The sequence below is a fragment of the Otolemur garnettii genome, unplaced genomic scaffold (genome assembly GCF_000181295.1).
Source record: "Otolemur garnettii isolate 467f Iridium unplaced genomic scaffold, OtoGar3 scaffold00028, whole genome shotgun sequence".
Classification (NCBI taxonomy): Eukaryota; Metazoa; Chordata; class Mammalia; order Primates; family Galagidae; genus Otolemur; species Otolemur garnettii.
Window position 1 is genome coordinate 15,631,431 of NW_003852423.1, and position 23,999 is coordinate 15,655,429.

At 41.7% G+C, this 23,999-nt stretch overlaps 1 protein-coding gene across 1 annotated transcript in view; it reads left to right on the top strand.

Annotated features, from left to right (window-relative positions):
* BMPER (BMP binding endothelial regulator) overlaps positions 1-23,999 on the top strand; it is a 258,932-nt gene that overhangs the window by 154,443 nt on the left and 80,490 nt on the right. Inside the window, exons 11-12 of the mRNA XM_012804345.2 lie at positions 1,742-1,787; positions 19,272-19,601. Of these exons, the coding sequence (XP_012659799.1) occupies positions 1,742-1,787; positions 19,272-19,601 (376 nt within the window). The remainder of the gene's footprint in view (positions 1-1,741; positions 1,788-19,271; positions 19,602-23,999) is intronic.

The following is a 23,999-nucleotide window of genomic DNA, read 5'->3' on the forward strand; positions in this document are numbered from 1 at the left end:
CACCTTCGTCTTACCAAAGAAAACATACGGCAATTTCTGCTGAGATCCAGATGTAGGGACAGTCATGTCTGGGCAGGGCCTTGGCTCTCAGGAGCTTTGCTTCACTACAGTGGAGTGCCCTCCTCTATCCTCCCCGGCCATCATGCCAGGCCCCTGAGCGGACCTCATGTGGCTTTGTCCTTAACTCTTTTGTCATGAGAAACCAAACAGAAACCAACAACAGAGCTCTAGACAGTGAAAATACATTGCGATGCCCCAAACTATGGGCTGAGTGGGGCTGAGCATAAGTCCTTTGCAAAGTCCTTGTCACATTTATTATACCATTTTAGACCTGCCTGATGCCAATGAATCAGGCCTGGGTTCTGGCTCTTTGATAATTAACCAGCATTTTTAAGTCAATATGATTTTTTTTTCTGCGTACTTAAACATATTCTTGATGCACCTGACCAGTAGTGAGTGAGTGGAGGAGCAGCATAAGCTCTGTGTGGCTCCGACTCAGGTGTTGGCAGCCTCTCTGTGGCCTCCATTGCCTTAGTTCTCTATGAACAGGGAAAAAGGACACCTGCATTGAAGGGTTGTTGTGAAGTTTAAATAAAATAAAGTATGAGGACTGCACAGCACTCAGTGTAATGTGGAGTAGATACTTTATAAATATTAAGTTCTCTTAAAGATAGAGAACTAAGGAGGATAAAAATTTGCGATGGAAAGAACATGGTTTTTAGGGTCAAAACTGGGTTTCATTCTGGGTTCCAGCACTCCTTTGTTCTATGACATAAATTTCTTCTATAAAAAGAGAAATATTCAGCTCATAAGGTTCTTGTGCATCTTAATAACCATGTTTATAATAATCTATAAAATTCATTAAATATTAAAAGTATTATAAGTGTTAAATCACTCAGTTTTTATAACTAACCTGATGTTCGGTAACATGAATAAAATATCTAGTAGGATATTTGTCATATAGCAAGCTCTCCCTAAATGTTAATCTTCTTGGATCCTTTTTTTTTTTTCTCTGTGGAAAAAAAGATAAGACAACTGATTTTCTGATGTGGGTCCTGAGAATATGCTTCCTCCTTTAAAGGTCATTCCTTAAAAAAAATTAAAAGACACGTAAAATAGGAAATAGCACTGTATTTCCAGAAAGGTAATGAAAAATTAGCATTTCGGGACTCTCAGCTTTGTTGGCTTAGACTACTTAGCTTGGATAACATATCACTTTCTGAAAGAAGAACTCCGACTGCATTTGATCTGTGGCAAAGATATTGCCTATATCCATAGCACCGGATGAGTCTCCAGCTTGGATTACAGTTTATTGTTTGGGCTCTTCCAATAAGCAAAGACAGAAAGAAGGTCTCACGTGGATTGATAGGTTGGCAGACAATTCCCATTTTTACATGTGCACATTTGGTCTCTAGAGGGCTAGATTTGGATATCAGTGAAAAGGTTGAGTCCAGACTGTCTCCATCTTCCCTCCATGTGAGAAAAATCACACCAATGAGCCCTTTAGCTATTATATTTCTTGGAGGATAAAAACAGGAAAGCTTTCTGAATGACTTTGCCTGACCATCGAACCTGATACTTGAAACTTCATTTTCATCATCATCATTGCCATCTGGGCATTGAGTTCAAATACAGCTTGGACTGATTTCATTGATTTATCTGGTATTAGATTTAAAAAAGAGATTTGTCCTTAGCAGACCCTGTTTCTTAACACTAACTTATTTGTTTTCCTTTTGATTAGGGTAAAATTCTCAACAGAAAAGGATGCTGTCCTATTTGCACCGAAAGTAAGTGTACTCCTTTGAAAATGTGCTATTAATAGTTGTTTTGCGTTTATAATGCAACAAGAAAAATAGTGGTGTAAGTTTTCTGCACATTTTATTCCTTTAGGTATAGAACGGGAGCATTTCACCTCCCTACGGGCACTTGAGGGCAATTGTAATTCTCTAACAGCAGCACCCTTAGGACCAATATAGATATTTCCACCAGAATTTGTTGCTCTGAGAAATTAAAAAGATAAATGGTCTGATTAGCTTTTGGAAGGAACCAAATAACTTAATGTGCATTTTAACTGCTAATAGCATTTGCAGTCATAGTGGCTAAGAGAATCATAGCCACTAAAACCAAACGCTATACATAATTTAGGAGGGATTTTCCTCCTTTCATTACACAACCAAATAGTTGCACTCCCTCTTTCCTCTCTCCCTCCTCTTCACTATTTCACCTGGGCACAGCCAATGTTACTGTGTTGCTGTTAACAGAGAGGAAAGAAAAGGTCATGATAATGGCTCTGTTTCCCTGTTACAATCATGTCACTCAACTAGACAGAAAATGTATTCTGAGAAATGAGTCCTTAGGCGATTTCAGCATTGCCTGAACATCATAGAGTTCTTACGAGGACCCAGATGGCATAGCCTAATACACATCAGGACATAGCCTAGAGTTCCTGGGCTACCAACCTGTACAGCGCGGGCCTGTACTGAATAGTAGAGGCAACTGTAACACAGCGGTGAGTATTTGTGTATCTAAACATGGAGATCAGAAAAGGTGCAGTGAAAATATGGTATTATAAGCTTATGGTATCACTGTCATCTAGTCTATGGGGTCTGTCGTGGACCCAAACATCATTCATGCATGGCACATGAATGTATGTATTTTTATCTGAGATCTTGAAGATTCTTGCTATACTTGGCCTGCTCTGAAAGCCACGTGAGACCCTGTCTATCATACAGACAGGGGATAGCAAAACTTTCACATCACCCCCTCATGTCCATAGATGCCTGGACCTATTAGCAAATTGCCATTTTAGTCCTCCTCAAACTCACAGGGTTTTGAGATAGCTTCCTGAAGTGTTTCTTTAAAAGATAGGTATTAGTAATGTCGCTTCAAATTAGTTCCAATGTATGATAAGCAGGATTACCAAAGGCATGAAATTTATCAGAGAAGTATTTTATGAACCACTTGGGTTTAGAGAGGTGGGCTTGATGGCAATTAAAAGCAGCTTTCACACGGGGACAGTTTTGTGTCTTCCGCTTATATAAAATCAGAGTTTATATTACCGAGAGTTACCTCGATTCTGTTATTTTTAAAATTTTGATTAATTATGCTTTTGAGCAATAGATATGTAGCGTCATTGTATATTACATTACATATTATCTACTAGGCATATTATTGTTTTTAGAGGCAGAGAGCTATGAAACAATTGCACACTGGATAGAAGTGCCGGTTGAATTAAATTAAATTATAGATTTAATAAAAGAACTTTCCTTTAAAGAGAATGAAGCACATAAATAACTCAAAGGAGGCTAATGAAGTATGACTTAGTAGAGACCAGGAATAAGGCAGGAAGAAGAATTAGCTATGATTAACCCACTGGTTGATCTCCAAACACATTTATAAACTATTACATTTAATTATCCTCCCAGAGACCCTTGGAGGAAACTTTGTGGATGGTTCAAAGGACGCCTTCGGCTTAGTTCCTCCTTCTTGTCTACACTGATGTAGTTTTCCTCTGAATTTATGTGAAATGGAAATTACATTTCCCCATAAAGTGTCTCCCAGCTGAAGCAGAGAGAGACCTCACAGGAACTCCGAGCATTTTCTAGTTAACTCTTTCAGTTTGCAGGGCGTAGACAGGTTACATCTGCAATCGCCTTATTGTCGGGGCAGGCTCCCTGCTGAGCAGTTTTATAAAAACATAGGGCTGACGTCATACAGGACTAGCCTAAATATCGAATAATCTGACATTCTATTGCAAGAATCAAGGTGATTATTGAGATAGTTGAGAGAAAAGCTAATTTTATTATTGGTTTATTCATTATAAGCTAGCCTTTCCTAGCCATTGGAAGACTGGCTAGGAAGAGAAAAGTATAGAAAGATGAACACAGTAAAACAGAACCAACTTTCAACCAGTCATATTAAATACTGTATCGCGTTACACATCGCTGGGGGGGAGCAATTGGCAAGGGAGAAAACCACCAGCTGGAGGGGCACCGGGAGGCCGTGGACTCCGCACCTGCGTCTAGCAGGTCAGCCTGTGCTGGAAGGGCCCAGGCATGTGGTTCTCTGTCCAAATCTAAATTATGTCATCAGATGGCTGTTTCTCAATTTCCTTCGGTGTTCTTTCCATCTGTTTACTCTCTCTTGCTCTCCAGCAGTTCTTCCATCATTGCTGTAAAACACATTCTATTTGGCGAGGCTTATTTGTTCAGATTGAATTAAGAGATGGGATAACTTCCAATCTCTTCCAAATTGCTTCCAATTTTAAGCAATGCCCAGCATTTCAATAACGCATTCGGGTAGACTTACTCAGATGTCCTCGAGATGTGGCCTAAAGACCTCCTATTTTGAAATTCCTTTGTCATTATATCCAGGATCCAGAACAATCCTTAGGGCTCACTTTTTCCTCTGCTGTAAATTATGAAAGCTCTCCTGAATATATGAGTTTTTAGAATAAATCAACCAAGGCTGAAACAAAGTAAGGCTAGTGTTCTCTAAAGCCAGAAAAAAAAACCCAACTGATTTATTGATTTATATCTTATTAAAACACAAATTCATTCTCTCTCTCTCTCTCATACACACACACACACACACACTTCATTAGGTTTCTGCACAATTTTCAGCTTCAGTCTTATTGACAATTGACTTTTTGTTATGTGCTTGGGTATTTAGCTTTTGTGGCCTCTACCTGCTAAATGCCAGTAGCAACCTTGGTCTCCCAGGTTTTGACAACCACAAATGTCTTCAGACACAGCCAAATGTCCCCTGGTTGAACACCACAGGCCTTCCAGACAGAGGAAATAGCAGGTGGACTGCAGAGACAACCCCTCCTATACTGGGAGCACTAACTTACTCCCAACACCTGTTGACAAGATGCAGTAGGAAGAGTGAAGTGAGACCAGAATCTCTGGGTTTAATAGAAGATGTTTCTGTATTTTAACTCTCTAGCCTTGCAAAAAATCATAAAGGGATAATTATACTTTGATTAATGAAAAGTTCCTGTCTTTGCTTTTGTTAGTAAGAAGCTAGAAATATATTTTGCAGCCTACTTCTAATGGCATTCAGTTGTTGAATAATAACTTTATTTCTGACTTCATTGTATATGCCCCACTATTATGTATTTTGAATTATTTAGTTGTTATGTCCATATGTCCAAGTCTATTCTGCAAGGAGGCAAGAACACACATACATACATATGTAAAGAAAATGGATTGAGTGCAGAGCTTCGGGTACTTGAAATTTATTTTGATTACCTTTAGGAGCTAACTGAGTGTCTGCTTGTTTCTAGTGGTGGTGGCCTTGCACGGCCTATTTCTAAAACTCCTATAGATTTTCCATGATTGGTCTTAGTTAGTCTTGGTCGTATTTGGAGGTTGTCTCAGACTTCTGAAAGGATTTGCAAAGAGGCAACTTGAAGTTAATGTGTGGGAAATTTTTATAGGCCCCTCTTTACAATAGTCAGTGGTCATGGTAATTTACAGTTCTGCAAATAAGAAGCAATAAAGGAGGCAGAAAACTATCGAACTCTTCACCGTAAGACAGTCTTTGGCCAGAAGGGTGATGGTAATTCTTACAAAGTTTCAGGAAAAAAAAAAATCCTCTTAATCTCTGACTTGAAGGAACTAAGAAAATCTTTGCTGTCTTTTAATAACATGGGACATTCTCTTTCTCCCTTTCCAAATGAAAAGAATTAAATTTGGTTTGGATGATTTATTTAAAATAAAATACTTGAAGTGAGATAAACAAACTTTGTAACCTTCTGTGCAAGTTCCGTTTCTTGCCAAAGTGTGAGACTACAGCCTAATGCTAGTCTCACTTTGCCTCTGCTGAGCCTCATGGGACCACGAGGTAGGTGCCAAGAAGGCCACTAGTATTTGGTTTATTTGAAATATTGTTTTACTCTGTGTTGGCAAATAGAGGGTGAAATCTCGACCTAACGACCCAACAGAGACCCGAATCAGATAAATTCCCTGCTGGCACAATATCTGTTTTCAGACCTGGAAATACTATTACACTAGACCTCACTGGTAAGAGAGGTGTGTGTGTGGGGGGGTGCATGTTTGTGTAGGGAGAGAGAGACAGACAGAGAGAGGAAGGGTGCAGAGAGACAGAGAGAGAGAGAGATGAGAAAATTTAATCTCTTACCCATCTATAAAATCAGAGCAGCCACAGGCATCCCAGACATGGATACTCAACCCCAGGTCTCATAGCTTCATTAAGCCGTACCTGTGGCCACCCCATACCTAACCATCAGAATCCCACCCTAAAACAAAAGTTCATGCTTACATAACACTGAGGCGGGTAAAGTATACCGAGCACAGATGTGCATTTAATTGGACTAACCTCAATTTCATGTCCCACAAGTAACAGGAAATATCAAATTTCAGCAACTCAGGGTGCAGGGAGGCTCACAGTTGCCAGGTGACTTTTTAAAACCCCCGAGGGAGGGTTAGTTTCCAGCTGTGTGCCTGCTCTCCCAAGGGCCCATGCCTGTGCACACCTACTGGAGCCACAGCCTGTGGAATTCACCCCCCTCTTAAGCCCCCTGGGATGCCTGCAGGTATCTCCGATGAAACAGAGTAGCTGTGTGTGTGTGTGGGGGGGGGGGGGGGGGACACAACAATTTTATTTACTCCCCTGAAAAAAGTAATGAAATAGTGACCTTGGGACCTATTTTATGGGAAAACTTCACTGATAGAGGTTCTACAAATTAGTATTTCTGTATTTGAGCAAAGTTTCTGGCCTCCGGGACTGTAAGCAACTCCAGGTCCCTTAACACCAACAGTCTGTCCTTGACTCAGGAAAGCAAAGAAATTTGACACCAGGGCTCAAGATGCTTGTAGAATAAGAATTTGTGGTGTTGACTTTAGCCCTGCCAAGGAGGTGTTAAGCTAAGTGGCCACTGAAGTTTCTGCCTGAGCATCTGGAGTTGGGCTTGACACCGCTGCTCCTGAGGCCCAACAGTGGACTGGGGTGGCAAATAAACCCTGGCCCTACCACACGTGGCGGCTGGGAGACCCCACACTGCTAGGAGCAGCAGGGGAAGGGGCATGAGGAAATTAGTTTGTTTTCTCTTTTTATATGCTGTTCTGCTCCAAGGAATGCTGTTGTTTTTAATTTTCTTATTGTAAATTAGTCAGAGTTGAAGGAGACTGAAGTTATTATTAAGGATCACCTTTTTTCTCCACCAATTTCAGTTCCTAAGGGCTGTTAGTACTTGATAAGTCCTTGATCAGTAACTCTTCAACTATTTTTTTTTTTTTTTAGACGGAGCCTCAAGCTATCCCCCTGGGTAGAGTGCCATGGCATCACGCTCACAGCAACCTCCAACTCCTGGACTCAAGCGAGTCTCCTGCCTCAGCCTCCCAAGTAGCTGGGACTACAGGCACCCGCCACAACGCCTGGCCATTTTTTGGTTGCAGCCATCATTGTTGTTTGGCGGGCCCGGGCTGGGGATTCGAACCCCCACCTTAGGTGTATGTGGCTGGCGCCTTAGCCGCTTGAGCCACAGGCGCCGAGCCAACTCTTCAACTATTTAACAATCATTGCCACCATCGTCTTCATCAGATATCAAAAACAGCAGCAGCAGCAGCAGCGGCGGCAGCGGCGGCGACAGCCGGTATTTATTTAGCATCTGCTGTATGTCCAAACACTGTTACGGGTTGTTTCACTTGGTCCCGTTTGATTCTCACATTTGTCCTGCAATCAGGGAATATCATTGGTTCCATTTTACAGCTGAGGGACCTGACGCTTAGAGATTAAGAAGGACACCCAGGGTTAAGTGGCGGAGCCTGAATTCTTACCAGGCAGGTTGTCCCCAAGTCTTGGGGCTTCGTCATCTTGTACAGCTTGATAACCAGTCGCAGTTAAGGAGGGGAAGAGAAGGTCTGGAGGGCTTTACAACTTGTCTGAATTGGAGGTTGGAGAAGGACATTAAGAAGGGTTTCCAATTTAATAGTACTTCACCCCCAACCCCACCTTGGGAGAAATGGAGGCTCAAGTACCCAGGCTTTCTTCTACCTGGTGACACCTCCACCTTTCTGCTTAGCTGTAGAGAAGTGATGCTTGGTGTGCTATGAGCTCACCAACAAATCAAACTGGCTTGATTTTCCATGTCTACTCATTTTTTCCAGTTTTATTTTTCTCCTGAAAACTCAAGGTTGCCACAGCAAGTGAAGATTTCCACAAATTTTCTTACAGTATTAAAATTTTGAACTTGGAATAACTCCATGCTATTACAACTCCATGTATAATTTCCTGCAAGAATGAGAAAGAGCTGAGTTTTGCTCTGCCTCTGGAGCTTATCAGCATTTCAGGAGCAGGGAATTGTTGGAGTGAAGGGATCTTAACATGAGGTCAGTCCTCCCAGTTTGCAGGTGAGGAAACTGAGGTTCACAGGAGTACTCTCTGGAAGAGCTGGGATGATGACTACAGTATTCATTTGGTAGGTCTCTTGGATTTTTCTTGCTTGAAAAAATTACTTCTAATAGTGATATATAGTGTTATTACATCATTCAATTAAAAGCTAGTTTCTTGCCTAATGTTGAAAAAATATATTTTGGCATAGGAAAAGTTATGTGAATTCATTATGACACAACTGGTACATCTTAGCCAAGGCTCCCATCTTGAATCTCGAAAAGTGCACGAATCCAATTTTGTCTGTGGGGACTTGTGACCCAAATTCCTTAGTGACGGTACACCTAAAATACAGGCAAATGTCAAAACAAATAAATCATACAAACTCCCAAACCGTGACACTGAAAAGATACACTCGGTGGAAAACGCTGTGTGATAAGTTACATATGAGTGTGTACGAAGCAGAGGCAGATTGATTCCTCTCTGGAGGTCGCATCTCCTTTGAGCAAAATGAGAGCACCAAAAATTGTTACTTCTGCTGCCTCTGCAATTGCCCCTGTTAATAGCAGCGATTTATTGAATGTCAGCCCATGTTGGGCAATGTGATAAAAGCTCTGTGTGTTTTGCTATTTCTTCTTTACAGTGGTGCAATGGAGTAGAAGCTATTGTCATCCCCATTTTATAAAGAAAGGATCTGAAGGTCAGAGAGAGTAAATAGTCTGAGGTCTGCTAATACACTGCTCCATGGGACTCCAAAGCCCAAACTTTTAAGTGCTGTTCTATGATCTCTATGGATTATATTTTTATTTTCATTTGTTTTGAAGGTTTGCTTCTAGGTATATATGTAGTTTTCCAATTTCTTTCTTTTATACGTGACTAGGAACTTCTATTTAAAGCACTTTGATTTGCTTACTTTTTAAAAGTGTATCTACATGTGTGAGGTCACTTTAGCCTCTTCAATGCCTGGGGTTCCAATACTTTAGTTTGAATCTTTGTTGAGATCATGGAGAAATGGCTCATTAGCTGTGCCACATCTGTCCCTTTGATGGGAAATTCCCATTTATAAATGTTGTCATTCTTTCTCCTCGCACAGTCCCCTTCTGGGTTCGTTCTCTCTGCCCTCAACTTTGTCCCACCCCTCCGTGCTGCCCTTCCGTCTCTCTTTAGTACATGTATCTGCTGTCCTTTCATTTTTTGTGTTTTCATTGAAAACTCACTGCTCCGTCTCCGTGGTACCCCTTCTGTAGTTACTTTCTCATTCTGGGTTCTTATTTGTTCAAACTTCAAGGCTCCTGACATACTACTTCTTGGCTTACCAATGCTAATTATGCTACATCTCAGCTTTTAATCCCTTTGGAGAGCACGTGTTCTTCTTTCACAGTGCTGTGTTTGAATTTCATTAACAGTTGCGATCTTTGATTCAACAAATCATCCAACCTGGGAGTGGATGGGGGTTGATGGCTGCTTCCAACCCGTATTTGTTGACTGAATTCTGGCGCCTCCGTTATCGCAGCTGCACGGGTTTTGCGCCTTGCTGTTATTCCTCATACTTTTGGCATTTCTCTCCCGTGTTGCTAATCAGTCATCAAGTCTGGTCGATTGTCTTTTTGTGTTTTTCTTTTCCTAATAAATGATTGCTTTCCCATCCCCACAGCAGCCAGACCCTCCCCCTGGTTCCTGCACCTCCTCTCTGTCTCTTCCCCCTCGGCCCTCTTTGCAGACCATTGCCAGAACCCAGGCTTACCTCTCACCAGCATCTACCCCAGTTTTCTTCATTGGTCACTTGCAGAGTTTCTCAGTGCTGAGGAATACTAATATGCAATATTTCAAAACAAGGTTCTATAGTTAAATACGCCAGGGAGATGCTGGGTCGAGTAAACGCAAATACGTTTCCTTACTGCAGAATTCTCAGGGCCCTCTGTGTGCCAGCGTGCATGGTGACCTTTCAGGAGGGTGATGGAGTATAGGGTACCTCCCAGACTAATTTGAGCTGCAGGGCATTTAAATTTTTTTTTTCTACTTACTTTGGCAGAGCAAAAGGCAGGATTGATGTTTCATAGGAAACACGTTAAGAAATGTTGGTTCTTTGGAATACATTTAAAGTTCTGGCCGTAAATCGCAGGCCAATTTATTTAGACTACTTGGGTGTCTCAGTTCTCCCAAAGCAGCTCCCCACGAGGGTCAGATTGGCCTCCTGCTCTTCTTGAACAAGCTGCCTTCTTTCCTATGTTCATGACTTTATTAACATTCTTCTTTTGGCTTAGAAAAGGCCTTATTCCATTCTAGCTCCAAATCTACACTTTTTGTGTCTTTTATACTCTAACTCAGCTTACGTTGTCTTTTCAACAAATCTACACTTTTTATCCCTGTCGTGGTCTTGTTCCAGCCTATTTTAGCCAGCAGCAGAAACTATTTTCTAGATTAGCACAGCATTTATAATAATAAAACTAGTAACGACTACTCTCTGAGCGTATCTTGGCACTTTGGCAGTGCTATCTTTATCTTTATAATCACCTCCAAAAGGCAGTTGTTCTCAGACCCCTGCTATCAGCGGACAAACTGAAGTTATGTAGGTAATTTATGCATAATTGTATAGTCATTAAGTGGCAAAACCAGGATTCAAATACAAGACTCTCTTCAAAGCAATATGCTCAATGTTGGCAAAGTTATAGGGCGGCTTTGAAGCTGGAAGCCAGGGTAACTGCGAGACATGAAACTCATCTCTTTAGTTCAGGCACCAAGCTCTCCTAATTGGTAAATACAAACTTCTAGCTTGAAGAGAGGAGACTTGGATAGTGAGAGTGGCAAAAATGCAGCTTCTACAAATACGTACATCAAGTTTGTACTCAAACTTAGTGAGTTTTCAGCATTCTGGAAATACCCTACAGGATGCTGGTAAGAAGCTGATACAGCAGCCAAGTGTGGCGGCTCATGCCTGTAATCCTAGCACTCTGGGAGGCTGAGGCAGGAGGATTGCTTGAGCTCAGGAGTTCAAGACCAGCCTGAGCAAAGGGCGAGACCTCATCTCTTCTAAAAACAGAAAAACTAATCAGGCATTGTGATGGGTGCCTGTAGTCCCAGGTACTTGAGAGGCTGAGGCAAAAGTATCACTTGAGCCCAAGAGTTTGAGGTTGCTGTGAGCTATGATGTCACAGCACTCTACCCAGAGTGACAGAGTGAGACTCTGTCTCAAAAAATAAAAAAGGAACAAAAAAAGGAAAGCTGATATAGACCCTGAGCACAGGAACTTGCAATATAGTAGTTGGGGAGATGAGATAGAAACACATTAAATAAGGGAATCAGATAATATAGTTTATAATGAATGTCTAGATAGGTGTTCTTAATCTGAACTTCACAGACCCCAAGGGCACTGCAGGATGTTTATGAACCTCTGCATTTGAGAGGATACGCTTGCATGCATTTGAGGAAAAGAGTGTCTGCCCACTTCTTTAGATTCCCAAAGAGCTCTGTGACCCAAATTAGTTAACAAGTTTGCAGAATGCTGCTGTACAGGCTATAAGTCTGTATCACACACAGGTCATAGTGGAGCAGGCAATGGCCTTGGAGACTGGGCCACACTCTGTTCTATCGCTATTGACTGAGTGATTGTGGGCAACAAGTGACCTCTCCAAACACATTGCTAAGAAATTAGGATAATAATAAGCAATGTGCAGAGATGTGATGGAGATGAAAGGACATATTTAAAATACAGAAAGCATCTGCCACAGTACCCGGCATAAAGTATAGGGGCTCCCAAAAGTCTTCCATAAAATTGCCGTGTATAGGGAGAATGGGAAATAATAGCTGGATACACCTTTACCTACAAAATACTTATACAAAATTGTACACAGAGGTGGCCAACATGTAGAGGATATTTTGCCAATATTTTATAAAATTTTGTAATGAATATTGTGTAGGTAAAGGTATATCTAGCTACAACTTTCCATTTCCCCATGTGTGGCAACTTTATGGAAGACTTTTGGAACCCCTGTAGTTACTTTATACTACCCACTTCGGCTGTTTCCTGTGGCTGCTGTAACAAATCACCACAAACTTAGTAGCTTAAAACCATACACACTTATTACCCTACCATTGTGGAGGTCAGAAGTCTGAAACGGGGCTCAGTGGGCTAAAATCAAGGTGTCAGCCAGACTGATCCTTCTGGAGGCTCTCAGGGAGCACCTGTTCCTTTGCTGTCTCCAGTTCCTAGAGCCCGCCCATATTCCTCAGTCCTGGCTCTTTCTCCTGCCTTCAAAGCCAGCACTGGCAGGTTGAGTTCTTCTCACCGTGACAACCACGTGCCTGCCTTGTTCTTTCACCAAGCCCCCCTGTGATTACAGTCACCCCACTGAGATCGTGCATGTTCAGCTCCCCATCTCTTAGTCAGCAACCTTAATTCCCTTCGCAAACTTTATTCCCTCTTCCCATGTAAGTAACAGGCTTACAGGCTCTGGACATTAGGACGTGGGCATCTTTGGGGGGCCACTATTCTGCCTGCCATACTCGGTCATATTATGAATTAGAACTAAGTTATTTTCTAATGTTGTTCTGAATTAGCTTTTGGATTTTGACAATAATGTTACTGGGATAGGTTGTCTCTATTCAGACGGAGAAATTGGACTTCCAGAGAGGGAAAGGAAATCGCTGCCCATTGAATATCTGAGGTCACGGGTTTGAATTTCTCAGTTAACTTTCTTGGCACCGGACATAGTTCCCCCTTAATATTCCTGACTTTTCAGATTTTCCCTAATGGTCTCTTTGTTCCAAAAGCATTCATTAATTTTTCCAATTAATTGATAATGCAAAATTCTTTTGGTTCCCAGCCATATGTATTATGTCACTTTATTAAGTTCAGTGTGGGCACTTTATTATTTTCCACCAAAATATAGTCTTAAGTTGCTTAATTAACCCATTCATTCAACAAACATAGGTTGGTATGTATTACAGCAGGCACTGCCGTGAGTAATGCAAAGATGAATCCATTTATCACATCGATATGGTCATGCATCACTTAATGATAGGGATACATTCTGAGAAGTGCAGCATTAGGCAATTTTGCCGTTGTGCAAACATTGTGGAGTGCACTTACACAAGCCCAGATGTTGTAGCCAACTATGCACCTGGGCTATCTGGCATGGCCTTTTGCTCTGAGGCTACAGTATGGATACTATAGCCAAGTCTGACACAATGATACCTATCTGGGTATCTAAACATAGAAAATGCAGGGGGAAAATACAATTTTCTAATCTTACGGGACCACTGTTGGTGTATGCAGTATGTTGATGACTGAAATGTCATAATGTGGTGCGTGACTGTACTTTAGATCTTCCTATGCACAAGGCAGGGGACTGGGCATGGAGAAGTGTACATAAAATTTACGTACAAGGAGTTTAAGGCCCAGTTTAGGAGTGACGGCTCCATTATAGCTCTAAGCTAGGGAAGTGAGCTGTGGGTTTGGCACACCCTGTTTTTAATCCCCATATGGAAAAGCATAGTATGACTACCAGATAGAGCACTGATTTTCAGCCAGTGTGCCAGAGAGGATCTTAGGTGTGCCGCAAAAAATTTTAAAGATCATTTCTTTTGAAAGAGGTTCAAAGCATGGTAAATATATATATATATATACACATATTTATTTTTTTTTAATCAACATAATTTAAGTCTGCTATGGAAGTTTAACTATAAGTTCAAATGTGCCATGAGATTAAAAAAGAAAAACACACTGAAATAAAGTATTTGAAACTAAGACTGTCCAGAATGTCTGAGCTTTGTGGTCAGTTTTGCCTCTGGAATTTGGCTACGGCATCAGGGACATTGCTGTGGGAGCTGGCCTTGGCACCAGGAGCTGTGCGCAGTGGGAGGGGCTGGCAGTGTGATTGGCAGTGTGAGAGGTGGGTGAGCTCTGGCTCCCCAGCGGGGACCTAGAACTGCTGACTTGAGGTTTGGATTTAGTTTAGACTGGACCTTGGTGTTGGGGACCGATTCTTTTGTTTGTTCTTTTGTTTCAAGTTGCTGAGCATGCAGAGTTATAGGAAATGTGGGAAAGCGATTTCACACGCTGAGTGTGCACCTACAGAACTTTTTCAAATGCAGATTGGTTACTATTCCTCATGATATGTTGGTGGAAGGAGACCCACTGCTCCCTGCCCTGCTGCCCACCCCCCGCCATACACACAACAATGTTAGGGGGAGTTCTCAGTTTAAGAGGCCAAGGCTGTTGAGTCTTACAGGCATCAAGATGCCACTTGGTAGAGCATCTGTCAGCCCTCAGGTCCCTTGGGCTGCCAGTGACACGATGTGCATGGCTGGGGGTCCCTGCATGGAGAGGCTCAGGTCTTGTGGGTCACCCACAGCCTTTCTCATTGGAGGCTTTGGTCAGTGTTCAGGCACAGCCTAAGAGCTGGAAACACGGGGATGTTGCCAACAACAGCCTTTCCCGATCCTTGACCCAGACTTGTCATCACAATTTCTTTCTGGGGTTCTCAGGAGCCCCTGTGTGACACAGTGACCCCAGAGTCCCAGGGGACCCATTTCCCTGTGGTTTGTGTTGAGAAAGGCTTAAAGCTGTGTTTTTATTTGATAGATTTCCTCATGGTTAGAACACTACTGCCACTACTGAGGCAATGGCAGGATATACTGGGGGAGTTGAGGAGCTGGAGAGACTTCTCTCCTTTCCCAAGTGACAGGCACTGAAGACAGAAGTTCCATTCTGTATTTTCAAAGCAAAACCTATTTTAATGATTAGGGGAAATCGCTTGGCATGTTGAGTAAAAAATAGGAAATAAAACTGCATGTACAGGATTATCTTAACTACGTTAGCATACATCCACACACACAGCATTAGACACAGTGACAGAGCCATAAATGGTACTTTATTTTCTTCCTTATGCTTTTCTGTGTTTGTTTCATTTCATTTTGTTTTGCAGAAGGAAAGCTAGACTCTACTCAGTTTCTCTAAGTTTCATCATTATAACCTGAGATTGTATAACTTTCCCTTAATTTTCTTTGACGTATGTTTTGAGAGTAATCAGTGCTCACAGAAGAAAGGCATTTATTTCATTGGGATAAATATATCCATGGCAGAAATAAATGCACCTGATGTGGTTAGGAGAAAAACATTGGCACTTTGATTTCAGAGGCAGCCTGACTCTCCTAATTCTCATAGAAATCTTATTAAAGTATGGTACATCAAAGTGATATGTCTTAATCCGGCATTTTTAACTCTGAGTGCAAATATTCTTATTCCGAAAGTATATAGATATATGTAGTCGTTGTAAACAATGAAATGTAAGTGTAAACAATAAACACACAAACACAAGACAGAGGAAAAGCGATGTTATATAGAATTCCATTACCTGGGGTGGCGGGAACCACACTGCTAATTCTTGGGTTTATACACTTCCGATCTCTTTTCCCCCTTCACCCGCGCAGTTGTGTGTGTCTATGATAACAAACCCAAACAAAAATGAGATCTAAAGTTTTGACCCACAAGACTCTTAAAAAAATGTGCCACCTGTGGTAAACTGGCATTTTTCTCTCCATCCTCTGACTTACACACATTCATGAAGATCAGTTTGGGGACAGTCTGTTTCTGTAGCTCTTCCCTCCCTCCTCTGCTATTCACGCCACACTTTCCAGAAGAGTCTGACCGGACATCTGGACATTTTGGACTGAAGCTCATTTCACGGTGTCCGCTGGAAAAAAAATTATGAGGCTACAGTGTTCATTTTGTCCCCTAAGTGTTCTTTAGCCTTTTTCCTTTTCAGCCAGGCAGATTTTTGTTACTCTGAGATTCTTGCTTTCTGAAATTCTCTAGTGCACGTGTTCACTGCTCCTGCAGGATCTGGCACAGGGACCTTAAAGTGCCAGGAAAATGGGCCAAGGTTTCAAAATTATTTTAGCTCATGATACAAATGTCCCCAAAAGCAACACATAATTCTCAGGCATCTCTGGAGTCATGAAGTTTTGTTGGCCTCCTTTGTATTGCTGTCACACAGAAAAATCATCCCGATTTCCAAGCCCTCCCCTTCCATGAGTTAAGGCCTCTTGAAAAATAACTTTCCTGACAGGGCTATTCACACATGAGTTTCCTTCCCTGGGTCTCCCTGGACCTTCTCTCTGCTTCCCACCCAGCTATGAGCAAGCACAAGCTTCCCCATGGCTACTCTGAGCAGTTTGCCGTTGCTTCCTTGTGGACTTGCTTTGTCACATAATCGGCCTTATCTGCAAGTACCCACATTTCAGGGGACTGTTACTGATTCTTAATAGTAAAACAAAACGAAATAAAACAATGAATCAGAACCAGAAAAGTATAAGAAGAAAGAAAGAAAATGTCACTCTCGGTTTTCCAGTAAGAAATAGCCATTGTTTATAATTTTGGAGAGCATGTGTGTGGTGTGTGTGTGTGTTTATTTATTTTAATAGAGTTAAGATTATCTTGTACATAGAATTTTGTTTCCTATTTTTCACGTACCATAAGCATTCCTTCAGTTATGAATATTGTACGATACGTCAATGACTAGATACTAGCTCATTTTCTGGATCTATTACAAAGTGCCTAGGTGTTTTTCTAATATTAGGAAACAGTCTAAATATTAATTTTCTGATGATATATTCAAGATCAACATTTAACAGATCTCGGCAAATGTTAGCTATTAAATGTTTTGATTAATGATAATTCGATGCAGTTGATGGCAGGACAGCAGGAGAAGCTGTGGGTTGTCCCCAGCTGTGGAAGAAGATTTCTTCAGTACAGAGTGGGCATCAGGTGTGGGCATTTCCTGTGCCTGCTCTCCGCTAAGAGAGAACTTTGTCAGGAAGACAACTCTTCTGTGGTGCCTTGGCCTTTCCAAACGGAGGTCCATCTTTTACACAACTGAAAGCTCAAAAGCCTTGATTGGTTCTGTGCTCTCCTGCCAAGTAGCTGGAGATAAGAACCTAAATCAGGCCTTCTTCTGAATTTGGTGCATCTGGTGCTCAGGCTAATATTTAATCCTTTTGTGGCATAGGATAGTGTTAACTGTGGACTATAATTCTCCTGATGCCACTTGAGTTGTCTGAAGGACACCTTGTTCTCTGTCACCCAAAAGGCAACCTTTTCATACCAAAGAGAGAATCCATTTGTCAGAATGTGAGGGAAACGTGTGATGGGATGACTTCAACAGTGACCAGATGGAGAAAGGACGGGAAGGGGGACAAGGAAGAGGTTAGATAGGTGGGAATGCTAGATGGGTACAGAGAGAATGAAGAAAGTGGGGGCAGAGGACAATGTGAAGCCATTGTACACTTGTTTCAGTTGGGGTCACAAAGAAAAATTGGCCAAGAAAAGAATAAGCAAGGGACAGAAATAAGAGTTTGAGGTTGTAATGAGCTATGATGCTACCCCTGTACTCTAACCAGGGCGACAACAGAAACAACAAAAATCCCCTGGACTTTGACCTTACAAAAGCAAAGGATGTAACCTCATTGTATGTAACCTCATGTTCATCTGAGAAAAAATACCCCAAACAAAAAGCACTTGTCCCTCCCGCCTGCTCGGTAGTGCCTGAGTAGCACCTTTTATATCGTCTTTAAAGTACTTATTCACTGAAATTCTCCTATATACCGAAACTTTTTCGTTTTTGAGTTTCTGTCAAATATTGACAAGGAAAACTAATTTGGAATAAGAAATTAATGCATCAAATCCCAAATATATGTGATTTTTATGAAGTCATATGAAGTTGACACACGGAAATGGCATAAAGTATCATAATATAAAACAACATTACTCTCCAAACGCTTTGAGAAATTAAAAGCAAATGTTTGCACTGGATCCTATTGGTCCTGTCAGATCAGTTGGCACATCCTTGCTCTGTCTTGATTCAATCCTTCCCTTAGATATCCAGAGCAATTAATTATATGACGTTCTCATATTCTTGACTTTCTTATTATTATTTTTGACCTGGCTATTATTCTAGTGTTGACTGGAAGTTGTTCTCTTTCTCTCTCTCTCTTTTTTTTTATTATAGCTCTTTCATCATTTGGGCTGATTTCTCTAAATGAATTCATTTCCTGGTTGTTCATGCCTCCTTGAAAACAGATAAAATATTCTTCCATGGAGAATAAACCAAGCCCAAGCTATGTTTTAGAAAAGAACCAATAATTAATCTTCTATTAAAATCTTTGAGACACTCCCAAAATGTAAAACTGTACCTTGGTCTCATAAATATTTGAAGTAATGGTATTTTGGAGTAATAAATCTATTGGAATTTCTTATGTGTACTAAATGATGAGTTTTGTCACTTTTTTTTTAAACCCAATTTTAGATTTTGGTACATAGATGAAAAGATAGGAAATTTGTTTTTCTAGAAAATACGTAATTGCTATCGGTCAATCTTATCAGTAGTTTATTAAACATGTATCTATTTAGTGATTCTATTTATTAATGTTAAATAAATACATGAATGTTGAATGCCATATCTTTAAGACCATGAGTAACATTTAGCATAACCTGTTTCTAAATTTTTTAAATGAGTTAAGTGGAAATACTGCTAATGGTTCTGTGTATTGTGACTTATGTTGCTGCCATTTATTTATTTATATACTTACTTTGTTCTTGTTTATGTGGGTTCCTAGTTATCTTAACTCAATTTCTTCATCCTTTCCATTAAGAAAGGCTATAATATAGAGGTGCTTTAAAATGCAGAGGTATTATAAATAATTTTTAAGTATAAAAGCACCAGAGGTGTTATATGAATATTAGATGAGGTTTGGCACATACCTTTAAAAATGACCAAGTTTATTTTTTTTTTTTGAGTCAGTTTCCCTTAGTCAATCTTTCTAAGGTGCCCGGCCAGGTATTGCAGGGACCCCTGATTTCTCTGTGAATCCTTGCTGGCTTGACTTGTGACCTGCTTTTGTCTCTCACTCATCCGCAGAGCCTGGCGTTTGCACGGTATTCGGAGATCCCCACTACAACACTTTTGACGGACGGACATTTAACTTTCAGGGGACGTGTCAATACGTTTTGACAAAAGACTGCTCCTCCCTTGCCTCACCCTTTCAGGTGCTGGTGAAGAACGATGCCCGCCGGACCCGCTCCTTCTCCTGGACCAAGTCGGTGGAGCTGGTCCTGGGCGACAGCAGGGTCAGCCTGCAGCAGCACCTGGCCGTGCGCTGGAACGGCTCGCGCATCGCGCTGCCCTGCCACGCGCCGCACTTCCACATCGACCTGGACGGCTACCTCCTGAAAGTGACGACCAAAGCAGGTGGGGCTCCCGGGGCGCTGGGCTCTGGGGCCTCGCTCTGGCTCAGCTCTCCTCCTCACCAGCACACTCAGGAGGCCCCTTGGTCAGAGTGCTCGGGAGCTATGGGTCCCCCTCCCGCCTCTCCTCCATGTGGGAAAACCATCCGGAGCAGATCCCTGTTCCAACTGGCTTCCCTGCTCACAGGAGAAGGCGCATCCCGGAGTTGCCACAAAATAGCTAGGGACATCTGCACTGCGTGGAGCCTGGCACCTGGACATCATTCAGCCTTGCACCTGAGTATCTTCTGATATTCAGAACCTTTCTATCCTCATTCTATTGATAAAAATAGCGGGTGCACTTTCTAAGCACGCTCGCTCTCAAGTTCTGATGTGACTGTGGGCCACCGGTGTCCAGCCTGGAATTGTCTCTTCCAGCTCAGCCAGTGATGGGCAGTTTCACATCTGTGAGAAAGAGCGTTTCTGTGTTAACATCTGTCCAGGAAGGCAGGCAGGAGGAGTCCTCAAAAACAGCTTAGTGTCAGCGATGTTCGAAGGAAACGCTAAGTGTCCACAGCAAACCCTTTCTTGCAGACTCCTGGTCTGCAGCAGGGGCAGCCTTATCCCGCTCATTTGTCCTATGCCACGGAACAGGAGGGCACCACCTGTAGACGTGCAGATGCGGGTGGAGATGACAGGAACCACAGCAGTCTCGTCCACTCTTGGCACTGGGGAAGGATGCTCACCTGGTGGTGGCTAGCCACACTCTGCGAGCCGACACTCAGGATGCTTGCTTTGAAAGCATTTCCCTCTGCCTGGCCTTGGGCACATGCAGCTGGCCACAGACCCTCTCTCAGCACCCCATGTGGCTTTAGGCTCACTGAACTCTACATTTTCACTCTGTGGGCACAGGTACATTTCCCCTGAGGCCAAACTATTCATGGCTGCTGTTAGCCTCTGTTAGTTGCCACCTAAGAAAAGCATTTTAGAAGCAGCTCTCAGCCCAAAGACCTGAGTTCAGGTCCCTGTTGCATTTTATTCTATCATGTACAGTCCTTTCCATGCTGCCTTCAGTTAAAACGTAGGGTTTGTCAGTTCAACATGCCCCTGCATGTTCTCCTGGGATACTGTATTTTTTAAAGTGAGATACTCTAAGAAAACCAGTGTATTTCTTTCTGCAGAGATAAGAATTTAGCAGCATAAAAGCATCACTTGATTTCCTGTTTCTTAGGATAATGAAACATTTGATAGAGTAGGCAATTTTCAGCGACATACAGACCATTTCTGCTGTACCTTCAGAAGCCTGGTCATTGTTTCAATTCAAGCCAAAATCTATCTAGATAAATTGATCTGAACCTGCGGAATTTCATCTTAGCTAAACAAAGGCAGAAAGCCAAGGAAAAACCCAGGGAGCTTTTAGCTAGACGGTATGTATAACACAGTTTCAGCAACAGAATGTTAAGTGTCAATGTACTGGAACATTCTATAAAGGAGGAAAGATTCCCACTCTTCATGTCAGAGATGTGAAGAGCTCTACTCGTTCAACTGTACAGGGGTTAGTCCCACTCAAAAAATTCAGACACTTGTTCTTGTTTCTGAATAACATACCACTTCACAAATGTAGACCCCACTTCATTTCTTTAAAGGAGAAGTCATTTTTTGACTCCTTGGAAAATATATACAAGATGGCCCATTATTACAGCACTTATTAGAAGCCCCTTGCCTAGCTATCCGCATGCCAGCTAAACACGACGGCTTCTACTGATATGGAAATTATTGGGCCGACCACAGCACAGTTCCCAAAAGAATCCTGGGTACTTGAAGATTACTAACAGCCTAGGAAGTTCCAGCCTGTTCCATTCACAGCTGACAAAACTTATGGAATAAGTTTACGTTTTGTAAGGTTTCCACATTATAAAAATGAGCAAGAGGACAAGGCTACTAAGAAGATCATAATAGATCGTAAATACTATCGTTAGATTAGTGAATCCAACTGCTCGAGGTCTTATACTCAGTTTTACAATTTCTTTTATTTTTCCATCTCTCTTTCTGTGATGCAAATAATTTTCACACTACTCTTAATACCCAGCTGAACAATTTCCTGTAGCACACGAATCACACCAGCCTTCTGCTTCCTAGGGAAGAGCTGTATTCCTCTGGGCACTCAACTTGCTTTGTGCTTATCCTTTGAATGAATCAATTCTATTTCCAGACAATAGTGTTTTCCACCCTTGTCTAGGCATCTCAGTTTAAACTACCCCTTAGAGAGATTTTTCTTTTTACTACCTATTGATTGTCTATTTAAAATATCACAGTATTTCCTTTGTGGTCTTCTTCCATAAAATTAAAAAAAAAAAAAAAAAGAAGTAAGCTCACATGACCAAAGGCTGCTTTCTTCAAAATAGAAGTTTAAATCAAACTTGCAGCTGGGAGATGGGAAACAGGGAGTAATGGCTCTTTGCCCCTGTGGTTTGTGGACTCAGCACTTCATGACGGAATCATTTGGCAAGGTAGCACAGGTGGTGGTGTAGTTTGGGTAGAACTAGGCTGTAGCTGCCTACCTTATAACAAGTGGCTTCCAACAAGGCTTAGTAGCTTAAGAAAGCATTGCTCACCTTCACCACACACCCTTGCCCCAACTCTTAACACTTCGCAAATAATTGAAAAATATTTCCTTTCTGCCATCTGTTCACTTCATCAGCTTCACCTGAAAGAGTTACATCAGATGCATGGGAAAGCATTAACACATGGGAGCATGACTTTTTATTTTATTTTGAGTAGACTTTATGCTTGATAAACCCAGAGACTATATCCTAGCCGCACCTCCCTCTGCGTATAAAATCTAAACATGCATCCATCCTTTCTGAAACATCACTCTAGTGTATATCTGTAGATTTTGCACCTTTGAGTGGACCACAACAACAGTAACAATAACAACCAGAAAGATAACAACACCACCTACAAAATAAAAGAACTACATTATCAACAACAACCCCCCCCCCCCAGTGGTCTGGAGCCAGGTCACACATTTGAAGGTGAAGAATAAGTTAGTAAAACATTCACTGGTGAGAAGGGAAAATTGGAAATCCCTTCATACAGTGGAAGGAATGCGGCTGCTGCTCACATCCCCAGATGGGACATATGCTTCAGCTTTAGCCTTCTGACTCTGCCAGTTATTTCTACCCAATTTCCCATGCAGAGAATTGGAAAACTCATCCCAGCTGCAGAAAGGACGATCTCGAGCCTCTCAAACCCTGCCATGATGTTTCCATCTCAGAAGATGCCTATTTAAAATACCATTTGGAAGAGCAATTCCATCAATTACAACTTATTAGTTTTTTCCCTTCCACTACTATAATCTACTTTGTATGAATTTTACTTATGTATAGGGTGAAAATGTTCACTCAGACCCATATGTAAATGATATAGCAAAAGACAAAGGCATCCCTAGTAGCCTAAGTCATTCTGTCACAATTTACATGACGCCTTGCATTAGTCTGTAAAAATCCTCTTACTGTACTAAGAACATGGAGAAGGAAGAAAAAAGGAGAGTGAATTGCAAATTCTTCTCTAACTTTGGGGGCTGTGTTTTATGAATGAGATGTTGTGAGTTTTGAGAAGAGTTTGCTGAAAACAGAGTGAATCTGCATCTTCTGAAGCAGGGGCTACCACGTGAAAGAGCCCTGCGGAGCAAGAGCACAGTTGGTTGGTGTGTTCGCTGTGAGTTGAATTCCCATGAACTCAATTGCCCGAAGCCTCAAATTTAGTATATCATCTTCAATAGTAATGACATTGGAAGTCCTTTGGGTGTAAATCCTCAACCATTTGTGGCACTTGGAAGAACAGTATTTGCCTGCTGTCTAGGAAAGAGATTTGTAGTTTGGAAAATTTTGCAACATGGAAAATCCTTAGAATTATGCTCTAAAAGTTAGACTTTGTATGGAATTGATTTTCTCCAGTCGTTTCTCTTGCTGGGCAGCTGCCCAGCTACAGGCTTGTGAGGTCAAGTTTCTTCAATACCTTGGAGAGTACATTATAAATCCTCTTATAGTTTGCTTGTCTTCTTTCAAAATGGTTATTTTGGTGTCTTACCTAGCATAAAGTTTATAATTTCTTTGGCTTCACAGATTTGACGTTACTGGGGTAATTCCTTTATTTATTTATAGAGTCATACTATATACTAGATAATGTGTTAGATGATAGAATATGAAAAAATGGAATCATTTTATATGACAGTTGTGGTTGTCGGAGTTGATATCATATTCTCGCAGAGATCCACGTGTGAGGTCAGCCCGGTGTGTGGGTACGTTAGCGCCAAATCCCCTCTCTCATTACCCGGTCCCATCACTGTCTTCTCTTTACCAAGTTATTCCCTAAAGAGACCCCTCCTCCTTCCCTCTCTCCCCCCTCCCTTCACCCAACC